The following is a 13,885-nucleotide window of genomic DNA, read 5'->3' as shown; positions in this document are numbered from 1 at the left end:
TTAAAGGAGCACGAGGTGATTTATGAATGATAGGAAGATAATGAACAGCAGCCACTTTTTTGGAATCTAAAAATTTTACAGTACAGGTTCATTACACAGAGCCTCACGTCCGTTCTGTCATTAAATCCGTCTCGCGTATTAAAGAAATGTAACGCAGACACGCAAGATGGAATGGACGCCTGTGCCTTCCACACAAACACACACACACGCAGCTGGGTTTCTGGCCTCTGTGCATGCCAGATGTAGACATTTCTTCTTTCTCTCTCATCACTGTTTGCAGACTAATAGGTTCTTGTTCTCCGTGGAAGTGGTTCTAAGGCGAGAGCGGGAACTCAAAGCCTGCACGCCAAACCTGTGGCTACGGTTATAATAATCAAATAATGTAACTTGGCCACGTGTAAGAATGTGTGTTAATACACGAGAGCTTTCAACAAAGTCTCCCAATGCCAGTGGCCTCCTATATACTTTAATATGACTTGATGTTCACTTAACCCCCCCTTTTCCTTGTAATTGAAACCTGATGGTGGAATAATAATCGTTTTTTCATATATTTTTTTTCTGCTTTCTGCATTCACTAAGCTGATTTTTGCCTGGGCTGTTGGAGAGTTTGGAGGAGGAGAAGGTGCTGCGATGGGCATTAGAACCTCTCCATGGGTTCACTGGAAGCTAAAATGACTTTTTTATGTGTCGATTGTTAGGTGCATGCAGAACTTTAGAAAATAAAAAATATATCACTATTGAAGCTGCACTTCCTACTTCTCTCCACTTCATACACACAGTTGAAAAACAGATGAAGTAAGACAGAGGAGATGGATGTGCTGCGAGTGAGAATTGAAACTTTTTTTTCTCTGATCAAAGTTCCTTGCAAGTGAAGTCCCAAACCAAAACTTAGTTGCTTGTTTGCAAAGTGGTTTTACTACCACAAGATGATTTGTGTGACATTTATTTGGGAGTTTTGTTTGGCCAGGGAGAGTCACAAGTGTTTGTGTGTTTGTCGTGTTGTTAGCGGTTATGCTCCTTGTCATGTGTATGCCATAAATAAAAGACTCCCCTGGCTAATGTAACCCACATGTTTTTTTGTTCCCACCTCCCTCCCAGCTCAGCATTTTTTTTCAGGGTGGATTCAGATGGTACACAGCTCTTCTGGACCGCCTCTCAACTTTTGTGAGGTCATTCATTTTTTTTTTTTTTTTTTTTTTTTTTATATCAAAAGCAGTCGTGGACTTCCCTGTTACTCACAAAGGCTAACGTGTGATTCCCATTACTTCACTACCTCACCACTTAGCAGATGCACAGCTGGTTACTGATGACCTCTTTCAGAACATTTGGACACACAGTCATACCCAGACATACGCAGTAGACTGATTAATCCCTGTTTGATGTGATTTTTGTCTCAATTCGACATAAATTAGCAATTTCACGTGCCCTATTGGACCAAATACAAGATGACCCTGACCATGAGACGACTCCCTCTTCTCTAACATCTGGGTTTGGAAAAAGAGTTGTCCTGTTGGGAATGTTTCCCTGAGATACTATTAAGAGAAGAGAGTCCGCATCCTTGAAGCCTTTTCTCTCGTAAAAGTGAAGCGTGAAATATTTCCAATAAAACAAAACGTAAACCCCACCTTCCTGTTGCTTGTTTATCAATCCCATACTCACACTCTTGGAAGTGGTCAGAATTTTTTTTTTATCTGTTTGCATTTTTTCCTGACTGTCTTTTTGGGCTCATCGTTAAAGTCTTTGACATCATAATTCTTGGCTGCTTGACAGATAATTCTCTTCTGGTTCAGTTGCTAGTTTTTACTCAACATCACCAGGAATTTATTTCCTACATGGCAACACAACAAGTTACAGAAGCCAACACAACACTGTCTTGTAGGAATTACCATAACAGCAAATGTGTTTTTTAAGGAAACATAATGCCAGACGGTTAACATTTTCTATCAACCCTAACGAGGAAATATTGTTACTGACAAAAATACTCATACTGAGTTTGTCAGTAAAATGTTCATTGACAATGTATTTCATCAGTTTTCCATCAAAATATCCGGTTAATACAATGTCTGCTTGTAGTGACCATCAAAGTAATAGCTTTTTTATAGTTATGTTTAGGCAGCACCAGCATTTGAGTGGGGTTAGGGAAAGATCATGTCTTGGTTCAAAACAGAAAAAGTATGCAAGCTGCTTAACATTTAACCAAAACCACATTTTTCCTAACCTTAACCAGTGTTTTTGTTGTCTAAACCAAACTACAGCCGGGACGCAAATTCAGACTTCCTCTAGAGTCAAAGTCCCACTCTCTGTACACCTGCCCATGACCCTGTCCACTTCCTGGTGCAGCCATTGACTGTATAAAGGAAGTGGATATAGCCACTGTGAGGTCACCCATTTTGAAGCGTCAATTTTGACATTCTAGCTGCCTAAATTTTGAAGGCCTTTTTGGAGCTAGGTGTGACCATATTTTGACAAGAGGGTAGAGCTATAGAGGAGCGAGAGGTTAATCTGGTTGAGAACCCAGACACCAACCTGATAGTGACTTGTAAATTACAAGGTAGCCAAGCCCTAAAGGTCCAGTTCTCAAAATATGATACGTGTACCACTGCTGGAACATGAACTCCCTCTTGTGGTGCGTGGAGGAATCGCCAAAAAGATTTTCAAAAAGGGGCGACCTCTAGTATACCATAGAGTCTGCGCCCCCTATAGGCTGAGTCATCTTTGGCAGCCTGGGTTCGATTCTAACCTGCAGCCCTTTGATAGTTAGCTTACTACTAAATTAAAGAAATTATTTTAAATATATATATATATATATATATATATATATAATGCTATCAAAATACTACAAATTTTTGAATGAAAATACTAAAAATATGAGATCCATGACTTGTAATTTAAAACAAGTTTTGTGTTTCCTGCAATATTTTGGTTTTGATGTCAGCCTGCTGTGTAGCCACATTCATGATTGGAGCTCGCACTTACGTCCATGATTATTTAAGAGCTACACTGTGACGGCAAGATGCTAAACAGAGGTAAAATGAATGGTTTAAAAAACAATCATGGCTCTAAATATTATTAGGACTAGTAGGAAGAGAAGTGCTAATTTAGAAGAGAATATTTCCTATAAAATATTAAATAGTATAGGTTTACACTACTGTATTTTAACATTAGTCATAGCTGTGATTCTTGTAGAGCTCAATGTTTTCTGAGGCTGTACATAGTGTAAAAAGTTTGAGACTATGACATACCCTACTTTATGGTCTATTTTACTATAAATAGGACCATAATTTACAAAATCAACGTCATGCTGTATTGACAAAGGCTTGAAACTAGCAATTGAGACCACAAACTCATAAAGAAAATGAATCCACTGTGGTAATAAATCAAGTGAGAAGTGGGGTAATTTATTGACTTCTATTAAATCGGACTTGTTTTTGCAACCAGTAGAGCAGCCCCCTGCTGGCCATTAGAAAGAATACAGGTTTTAGGCACTTCGCATTGGCTTCACTTTTCAGACCTGGAAATAACCCCTTAGGTGCAGCACATGAATGCAGTGCTTCATTCACTAAATGCTTCATAAAACAGGCAGCGATTACGTTAGCCACCAAAATGTAACGAGTAAAACCAGTTCCGTAATATGTAATTTGTAAGTGAGAGGTTTGGCCATCAGAAGCTCCCATAGGTACAGTAAAACTAGGCTACATAAACACTTTTAGGGATGACTACATCTAAAAGGCACATTATGGACTTGAGGAAACTTGTTGGCCTTGAAACATTTAAGGCTACAGACAACCCACAATGCAACACTCTCTTTTGGAGCCAGTGAAAATGGCATTCTTGCTACTCATGTTGGGAATACGTAATTGTCAAGTCCTAAAATATATTACGACCCCTATGTTTTCAAATGTAATTTTCAGAAGAAATTTGGTCTGCTTTTTGGGCCACTGCTGTAATTTAATCATATCCTTTCTGGCGCTGTATTTCCTGTCAGTATTTTGTCCCGCCACAACAAACAGCAATCCACCAGCAAACAGTTATGAAGGTCACCCTAACAACCACTGACATTACGCTCTGTTTTATCTGGGCCTCGGCGAGAACAGAAAGTGTTTCAGTGAGTGTCAAAGGGAGCAGAAAGCTAAAAGAGGTAAAGACGTATTAGTGAGGTCAGAAGGGAAAAGAATCTGAGGGCCGTGAGAGGAGTAAAAACAGAATAATGAGAGACGGAGAGATGGGAAGTTAGCAAAGAGAGGAGAAGGACTTTGTCAAACTCTCAGTGCTGGGTTCGGTGGAGATTGGGTTGGTGGTGGTGGTGGTGCGGGGGGGCTGTACAATGGGGGCGCTGGCAGGGTTGCCACAGCAGCGTTCCGGATGGGCAGGCGGTCTCCTCTCAGGGGGTGAGGGGGGACGTGGGGCTGTCAGGGAGCCTGGCAGGTAGAGACACAACGCCCTGTGACTGGGGGGGAGCACGGGTCAGTGAGAGAGGACAGGAGCGAGGGGATGGAGGCAGTGGAGGGGTGAGGTGGAGGCCTGTCTGATGAGGTGAGAAGAGAGAGAGTAGAAGAGGAGGAAGACATGAGGGAAGTAAATGAGGGTGGAGGAGGAGAAGGAGCTAGAGATGATTAGAAGAGAATTATCCAAGTGTGAGTGTGGATGACTGTGGAGTTAGAGGAGGAAATAAGACGAAGAAAAAGCAGAGGGTTGGGCTCAGGGTGCCTCGATATACACGTCTGTGAAATGCCCTGAAACCAGCCATGTCAATAGGTAAGACATGGAACCCAACCTCTTCTTCTTCAACCTCTTCTTCTCCTTCTTCTTCTTCTTCCCACACAATAACCCCTTCATCTCTAAGCTTATTGTATCCCTTTCCCTGAAGCATCTTTACTGTGGTTTCACACAGTAAGATTGTGCGACATAGTGCATAGAATGAAGAGCGCATAATCCTAGAAAGCAGCTAACCAGGATGCTACAGACTACAGCAGACTGTAAACAATCCCAGTATTCATCTCTGCCATGCTCGAGATCTTCTCCTCAAGTCCTGGTGGATCTGGAGAGTCAAGTCGAGCAATTAAAAGATGCACAAACTAACTTTTTCAGTGTTCCTACGCACACTGTGAAATTGTCTGCTTTCCATTGATGCCAGAACCCCATTGTGGAGGTCAACGTATTTGGGGTTGAGGTTAAATTTAGTCAAACTCTAGCTGCAAAATCTGGCAGGGAAATCAGGGTAGTGTGCCATGGCGGAGAGGTTCTCAAAGTTCTCATGAGTCAGGGTCAGTTTGTGGAGTCCCAGGCTGTTCTTGTCTGCGAAAAGAAATGCATCACAATTTATACAGAACACACACAATCATGAGCCAGTAATTCGTGTATAACCCATGTCATTGGGCAGGCTGCGACATGACCAATGCACTAAAGGGAGTAAGGAAGGAAAGTTTGCATAAAGAGGCAGGTTGAGGTGATGAATGGGCCAAATGAATGCAAGACCTGTGTGTGAAATCAAGTTAACTTCGAGTAAAGCTTACCTACTTAACTTTGCATTAAGTGCGTAACTTTATCTTAGGTATGTACCATAACCACTTTGTTTGATTCATAGTGTAAACGCTGCCGGTAAATTAATCTAAGGACTGATTTCTTTTCATGGGGACTCACAAGAGGCTGCAATTTTTTTTTTTTTTTTGGCAGGCTTTAAACTTAGAATTAATTGTAATTTTTCCAAGTAAAAAATGCCAAATATTCATTGTTTCCAGCTTCTAAAATATGAATATGGACTTGTCTTCTTCTTGTATAATGAAATTGAATTGAATGTCATTGGGTTTTGAACTGTTAGTTGGACAACACCTTGGGCTCGGGGGTTCTTATGATAGGTCTTTCACCATTTCATAAACCAAACCATTGTTGCAATAAGTTAAAAAATGATCACTTGCAGCCCTAGTGGTGAAATGATGCACTTAATATATGATACAGTACAGTTCATTTTGGGGTGACAGCCCGTTGTGTTATTGTAATAATCCCCTAAAATTGGTGTGTGTGTGTGTGTGTGTGTAGTGGGGTGAAAGTGGAGTGCAGCAAAGGTAAAGTAAGGCAGGTCGACAGGTTGCTGTAGGATTTGCTGTAATTTGCTGAGAAGAACAACAGTCTGGTCAGCTCGGTGCCTGCAGGGTCAGAGGTGCATATGTGTACTGGATATGTGTGTGTCTGTTTGGCGCCACATGTGTACCAGTGTGTGTGTTGTTGGCGCTGATAAAATTGTAGTTTTGTCTCCTGACCTCACAAGTGGAGTCTTCCCTTCCTGGAAAAACAAAACTAGCACGTGGAGCACTTTATACATAACATGTGTCATTAGGTCATGAATTGCCAAATAGGCATTAGCAGATTGTGCTCTCAGCCATTAACCTTTTGCTATCCCACGTCACCACAAATACAGTTCAAATCGTAAATGACTCGTAAGACTCAAAGAGGATGCTCTGCTCGTATTTTTTTAACAAAGGTGCACTTATTAGTGAAAGCCAGATTGCAGTGATCAGTGACACAGACAATCATGTGGCTCTCTATCATTTCTCTAAGACCTTTCGGTGCCCTCGACTGTGTCTCTCTACGTCTTCCTCCCTGTCTCTCTCCCTCCTGTTATCACAAACGGAGGGCTGTTCCTGTCTGTGTCATATGATGTCTTGTGGCCCTTTAGTGGTAGCAGAACAGTGACAGTTCTATCCCAGTGCCATCTGATCGACACGCCATTCCTTGTCACATGCACACATACTGCCTGTTTGAATGTGTGTGAGCATCCTTGCATGACCGTAAATCAGGTCACCCACAGTACAAGCCCTCAGCAATGTGCTTGTGTGTCTAGTATACTGTACAAAGGCTGCACTCAGTGTCCACTTCCCACCAGTGTTAAACCATGATTAGTATTGTTTTAGTCGGCTTATTATAAAATAATTCGACCTCGAATGGGCAAAAAACTCCGGGAAAAAAAGTTTGGATTACAGAACAGCTGACCGGATGAACTCTCGATGTTTCTTTCACGTAGCAACCCGAACTGAACCAGTGTTCTCTCGCTGCGTTCGTGAAGCATCCTCCTCAGCAAAGAGACACTCATCGACCTCTTTCTGCTGGCCTTAATCATTTGTTTCTGCGGCACATAATCACCATCACTGCACAAATTATGTTGTTCCTCTTTCCTCTCTCTCTCTGCCCTCTGCCTCTGTCCTTCCATTTGCCCTTGTTTTAGTGTGTAAAAGGCCAATTTCAGTTCGGTTTTGCTCAGCTGTGATTTCATTCCATGAAAAATTATCCCCTTGTAAAAAGAAGAAAACAAAACACAGCCAAATAACACAGAAGACAGGCATCTTAATTATGACTTCTTGATGACGTCTGCATCTGTTTCGTGCTCGCTGTTGTTTGCTTTAACGGGTTTTCTCACTTTACATAGAAAATGAAAAGCAAGGTACTTTGCCTCTCGAGACTTAAAAGCTTCGAAAGGGGAATTGGTTCTCTTGAGACCGGTCAACAACTCAGTGCTGTCACCCCCAATTTCTGGGCTATTTGACCCATTAGATGTCAATGTTTGGGAAACAAACAGGCAGTGCTGAGAGGCTTGATGGCTCACTGATGGAGGGTGCCTCCTGAAACACACTTGGAGGTTAAAAAAAGTGCAACGAGAGGTTGAGAATGTTTTTAGTCTCACTTCTATGTCTTTGTACTTCTTTTACTCTCTTATACCTTGTGTACTATACAGCTTTAGTTTATCATTATTTTACTTTACATTTGAAGACTATTATTCTTTTATTTGTTTGTGTATTTACCTTGAAGCCTGTTACATCGGATTCTAAACCAAGCTTGCTGTCTTGTCTAAAAACAGTTTAAATATATGTAAAAATCTGAAATATGTACAGCAAAAGCCAAAGAGAAGAAAAAATGAACTGGACAAGTATGATAATTAATTAATTGAAAAATGACAGTATTATGTATAGTGGCCTAAATCCTCCGTTATCAGATTTTATAGCAACTCAAGACGATGCATTGCCAAGAAAATAATTAAAACAAGGAATGTAGGACGAAAAGTAATAACTTAACCAAAAACTAATTTTATTATTATTAATTTTTTTTTTGCATAATTACTAAACCTATTGCTAGATGAAAACGCTCTATTCACATAAAGGCTAGATTGGCAGATTGGTGGTCGTTTTAGAAGCTCTTAAGAGATTTCTTAAAATAACAAACATAAAAAAATATTAAAATTAGTTTTTAAAAAAAGCAAACAAGGTGTAATAATACAACTCTTATATTTATTCAACGAATTATTTTTTCAACGTACTGTCGGCATTATCACAAAGATATCAAAGTCTGGGACGTATCAAGCATCAAAGACTGGACACCTGAGAGCTGGATCATGCTGCGGACATCTTGACACTTCTTTATTGTTACTAAAAATAATTGTTGATCTTTTCCTCTTTTTTTGTCTTGTGAATATTTGAACAAATATGTTGTATGTTTACGAAAGAGTCAAATCTCAAATATAACTGAAAGGGCCTATGAAATGTCTGTTCTCTACAAAGGCATCCTCCATTAGCATTTCAGGGATGGGAGGTAACTTATACAATTGTGACTCTGGAAATGTAGGCTTTGCTCTGTAACTCCTCAGTCTTGACAATCCCCTTCTGACTGCCCGGATTGTAGATTGTACCTCAGACTGAGTGTGTGTGAGTCGCTGGGGAATAAGGATGCTATGGCAGAGCTTTAACCTCATGCACACACTTGTATTGATCCATCCAAGCCTCAGTGACTGTTGCTACAGAGCGGGCTGCACTCTGTCATACAGGGCTCCCCCTGTCACTGGTCAGTGGCAGCTCAGGAGGACTACAACACATCCCACACCGGTATCCAACCCACACCCATCAGCCTCTGGGGCCAACACACTGCCACCAACCCTGCCCTCTCCTCCCCGCCTCACCCATCCACCCACCCACCCTCACTCCCCCACCCACCCCCTTTTTCTTTCCCTCTTTCTCTACCTCACTTTTCCTCTAATGAGTTGCAACACTGATAACGAGCCTGATGATCTTCCATTGATTCGGCTATCACTTGCTTGTCTGGTAATTGATCCGTAGCTGAGCCTCTAGTTAATTATATGGGCTTCGACACGGACCCCTGCCCCGGGGGGAATTCTCAAGTCCTGCACAATAATAGTTTTAATAAAGGAGCCTGCGAATCTCCTGCATCCTTTTTTTTTTTCACCGTCTTCCCGCTTCCCAGCATTTTTCATCTTTCTATTTCCTTCTTCCTCCCTGTTTCCCTCTCAAATTTCCCCCATCTCTGTATTTTTACTTCTGTGTCTTTTTCTCGTTTCCTCTGTCATCACGGCCATTACCATCAACAGAGGCACGGGGGGAGGAAGAGGAGGGGGGAGAGAAAAAAGAGGGAGAGTGAGCAATATTGGCAGAGTCCACTCCTCCCTCACACAAATAACAGCCATTAACCAGCCAGGTCAGAAGCTGAGCCACCAGCTTGACTTGAAACACTGAGTGCCACTCGGAGAAAAAAACCCCCACAGACAAGCCAGAGAGGGAGAGAGGAGGAGAAGCGTGAGCCGGGAAGCAAAAGGGAACATCGGCCGCTAAATTGTCACTTAATATAATTAGCCCAAGCCTTGTGCATTACCTTTTCAATAAGTTGTTAAGAGCGGAGCGTGCTGTGCATGGACAGGAGGTGACACGTTACGCCTTTTACGACAAGGCTGGCTGTGGCTCCTGACAAGGCGCAGGCCACTATGCAAAAAGATAAATGAAGAAAAGAATAGAAAGGGAAGGGGGGTGCAGTAAAAGAAAGACCTAGAAGTGGAGAAAAAATATCACAGGAGACAAAAGCTAAGGAGTGAGATGTAGGCAGGGAGAAAGGAGTGAAGATGTAAATTGAACTTGAGACAAAAGACACATTTTTTCAAAGTGGTACAGTGAGACACACACTGTATACTTTTCTCTCCGCCAGCAGAAATCCCTTGTACATAACAGTAACGACCGGTGTGATAATCTCAGCAAAGGTTAACAGTATACTGCCATTAGTGCACCGTACAAAATGCTTTTAACAGACGACCAAGCACCTGTCTGCAGCAATTTACCACCAAATTTGGAGTGACTTTATATATCAGAAGCCATTTAATGTAGCCGGGGAGAGAAAGTTCTCTCTCTGTCCCCCTCTCTCTTTTGTTCCTCCTGGGTGGTGGAAAGATCACAGTGACATCTCCCTCTCGCTGCGGACTGAGGCACCTGGTCTGTCATTTCTCTAATGACGGTGGGGTGAAAAGACTTGGGTGGAGGAGAGGAGATGGGAGATTTAAAGGGAAGAGAAGTAAAGGAGGAGGAGGAGGAGGAGGAGGAGGTGGTGGAGGTGGAAGTGGTGGTGGTGGTGGTGGGGGGGATGTCTTCATTGTTTGAGACGTGTCCTATGCTGTGTCAAAGGAAGAATAGATCTCCTTCCCCTCTTTTTTTTGGTTTTATCCTCCTGTGTGTCTTTTTCTCTGTGTCTGCCTCCCTTTACTCCTCCATCCCTCATTTTATTCCCTTACCTTTGCTGCTGTGGGGACCAATTTGGCTAAAATGGAACCTCTTCCTCATTTTTTTCTTAATTAAAATCTGAGAGCCTCCGCGGGGGGGTTTCCTCTGTGTGTGTGTGTGTGTGTGTACGTGTGTGTGTTCGTATGCATGCTGGTGGCAGATTGCCTGCGTTCCATTAGTCTTTCATTAGAGTGGGAGAAAATCAAACAAAGGCAGTAGATTTTTTACAGATAAAACAAGTCAATTGATATTTTTTGTTTATTTATGCTTGTTTAATTGCTGCCTTACAAATAGAGTCATTTTCAGCTGAGATTTAAGAAGCTTTCTGTTCAATACAATACTGCATTTTTTAATTTTTCAAACAAAGAAACACTTGGTAGCAATCATGATGCTTTTCTTCAAGATGTTTTTTGTTCAAGGTAAGCAGCTCTTTTGCTAAGCACCGTGTGTGTGTGTGTGTGTGCGCGCGTGGTGGGATGGTCCCTAAGGGGAACTAAGTTGCTCTGAGACGTGCCGGCCACTCGCAGCGCAAATGGTAATAAGGCAGGGGGACAAACGCTCCCCCCACCTTCTCCTGCTCTGCGATGGCGCTTGCCCCCACCTTCCTCCCCCTTAGTAAGAGGAGGGGTATGTGTGTGTGTGTGTGTGTGTGTGTATGGGTGTGTGAGGAAGCGTGCAGCGCGATGTCATTGAGCATCTCAGAGTGGAGCGGCACAGTTGACTCAGTTGAGCCTGCACCGGCCCGACACACACACATACACACGCTCGCTTGCTCTCACATGCTCTCACTCTCTCGCACACACACATACACACACACACACACACACACAGGCTCAGGCGCTCAGTTCAGTTCCTCAGCGGCTGCAGCGGAGTACAGAGGAGTCAGAGAGAGAGAGGGAGAGAGAGAGAAGCAGGGAGAGAGGAAAAGAGAGAGGACAGGCGGCTCGGGGTGGACGTCGAGAGAGGGACACAATCTCAGAGAGGGAGAGAGAAAGGGAAAGCTAGAGAGAGAGAGAGAGAGAGAGAGAGAGAGAGGAGCGGGAGGCAGGGAGAGCTGGATAGCTGGTGGCTCACTCCCACACCTCATCTTCACTTTGCTGGGACAGGCACAGAATTGATGGTAAGAGACATTCGTGCATTTTATTGGCTCAGCTGTTTGCTGTGAAAGATGTTTTTCATGGGACTTTTTTTTTTGTATTTAGATTGTTTTTTTTTTTACTTTTATGAGAAGATTTTGTGTGAAACTGTTAATTTATGTTTTAAATTTAATTGTAAGTTGGCTATTTTTGGTTAACAGTGTAGCAGATATTTTTAATTTCTTAAGAATATACTTATAATATTAGAGAAAATATGGATTACACTGTTTGTTTTCATCCTTATGTGCATGCAGTGTTGCACATGACAGCTTCCAGGTTGCTCAACTTTTTCTTTCCTCATCTTCTGAAATTTCTAATATCAGAGCACTGTGTGTGTGAGTGTGTGCATGCATGCAGGTAAATGTGTCTCATTGTGTTTGTGTGCAAGTGTGTGTTTGTGTCCACGCACAAAATGACTGACAGATGGATTAAAGCAAAAACTGAGGCCACGGGCAACATCATGCACCCCTCCTCGCTAATTCCCATACCCCCCCTCTTTTTTTTCTTTAACTCCATTCTTGCTCACCTTCTCATCAGCTCCCCCCCCTTCCTCCTCCTCACCTCCATCCTTCTCCTCATCCCTCCTCACCTCCAGTGCTCCGCTCATCTTGCCCTGTCCAAGACGAGGCCCCCGAGGAAATTCACCGCAAGCCCTCTTTTCTCTCTCTCTCTTCTTGAGAATTAACTCCACACACACACACACACACTCCTCCGCCACCAGAGCTGCCAAGAAACCTCACACACACATCTACTCCCTCAACTCCCCTCTCGCTGTTATCCTCCTCGAGAAACAGGACCAGCGCGAGACGGAGGAGAAAAAAAGAGAGAAGGCAACACGACCCCAAAAGAACCCACCTTCACTGACTTTTTTTTCTCTTCTCTCCTCCTTCACACTCCCACATCCCTCCTGCCCTCCCTCTCTGTCTCTCCCTCTCTCTCTGTCTAAGTCCAAGGAGGCAGAGTTGGATGTGAGAGGCAGTGAGTGCGACACAGTCCCACAAGAGCCCAGCACAGACCCAGAGCCGCCCAGGCCACCTCCAGCTAAGGCTAACGGACCCACCGGCACAGCTGGCGTTTGCACGAGCATCCCCTCCAGTAGCCACAGTAGCAGCAGCAGCAGCAACACCAGCAGCAGCAGCAGAAGTGGTCTGGGTGGCATTAGCATCGTTAGCAGCAGCGCTGAGGGAGCAGGCGAAAGCTCCATGCAGTTCAGCACCAGACCGCCTAGTGCTGAGCAGCCGGGCTTCATGGGGACATGGCAGCAGCAGAGCACTGACAGCAACCTCCTCTACAGAATGTCCCAGCAGGTACGTCAGCTCAGCCTCACACCTCCTCATCCTCTCCATCTCTGCCTCTTCTCTCCTCCACTCTCTCCACATTTTTCACTCAAGGACCAAACTTTAATATTTTGTCTCTTGGTGCATGTTCAGATGTTTGCTGTTGTGATACTTACCTCTTAGTCTGTGTGTGTGAAAGAGTGTTTGTATGTGTGTCAGTAGGTGTGTGTAATCCAGGGGGTAGGAGGGGAGGTTGTGGGCAATGTTTTGTTTGTTTCAAATTCAGAATCCTGACATGCGTTTTTGCAACTTTTTCCACACTTTTGGAGTATATCAAATTTGATGTTGTGTGAACGTCTTCATGTTGTTGTACACACACCATGCCTGAAAGTGTTTTCATTCATGCAGCCTCTGTGTGTGTGTTCCTTTTCATTTTATTGATTCAGTGCATGAGTCATTTTCTGCTCTAAAATATATGCTAACTAAAAAAAATAACATTTTGTGTATTTGTAAAAACACATTTGAGTGCAAAATTTGCACAATATCAGATAACTCGTTTATTTCACCATTTGATGGATTATGCCTTGTCCGGATTCGTTACATACATGCTTAAGTCTCCTTAATTGGTCTAAGAGCGGTGTGGAGTTTAAAAGCAAGCAATAGCAGTGTTTTGGTAACCTCAGTGCCGATAAAGACTTGGGAAGGGGCTCCCCTCTGGGACCGGCTAATTGACTTCATGTGGCCGAGGCAGGAAGCCCCTCGCGCGGCTACAGAGCAGCAGAGGAGCCGTGAATGAACACAGGCTCGCCTGGAAAAGTAATGATGATAACGGATAGTCTGCACCGGCTGAGGAAAGTCCACATTTCCTTCCGACATTACTCGCCTGTTATCGTGGATGTTACACTGAATTTCTCTCTTAGTTTAGTAGCTT

The 13,885-nt window shown here is 43.3% G+C and overlaps 1 protein-coding gene across 6 annotated transcripts in view; it reads left to right on the top strand.

The window, feature by feature from the left end:
* The window catches only part of bnc2 (basonuclin 2), a 190,177-nt gene that overhangs the window by 77,905 nt on the left and 98,387 nt on the right, over positions 1 to 13,885 (top strand). For 5 of the 6 annotated variants that reach the window (XM_049569609.1, XM_049569608.1, XM_049569611.1 and 2 more), the window contains one exon: positions 12,625 to 12,984. In XM_049569609.1, the coding sequence (XP_049425566.1) occupies positions 12,625 to 12,984 (360 nt within the window). Of the gene's footprint in view, positions 1 to 11,564; positions 11,662 to 12,624; positions 12,985 to 13,885 lie in introns of those variants that run through there. The other variant, XM_049569612.1, reaches the window with a different exon arrangement.

The sequence above is a fragment of the Epinephelus fuscoguttatus genome, linkage group LG3 (genome assembly GCF_011397635.1).
Source record: "Epinephelus fuscoguttatus linkage group LG3, E.fuscoguttatus.final_Chr_v1".
Classification (NCBI taxonomy): Eukaryota; Metazoa; Chordata; class Actinopteri; order Perciformes; family Serranidae; genus Epinephelus; species Epinephelus fuscoguttatus.
The sequence above is the reverse complement of the archived record's forward strand: the minus strand, read 5'-3'. Positions and strand labels throughout refer to the sequence as shown.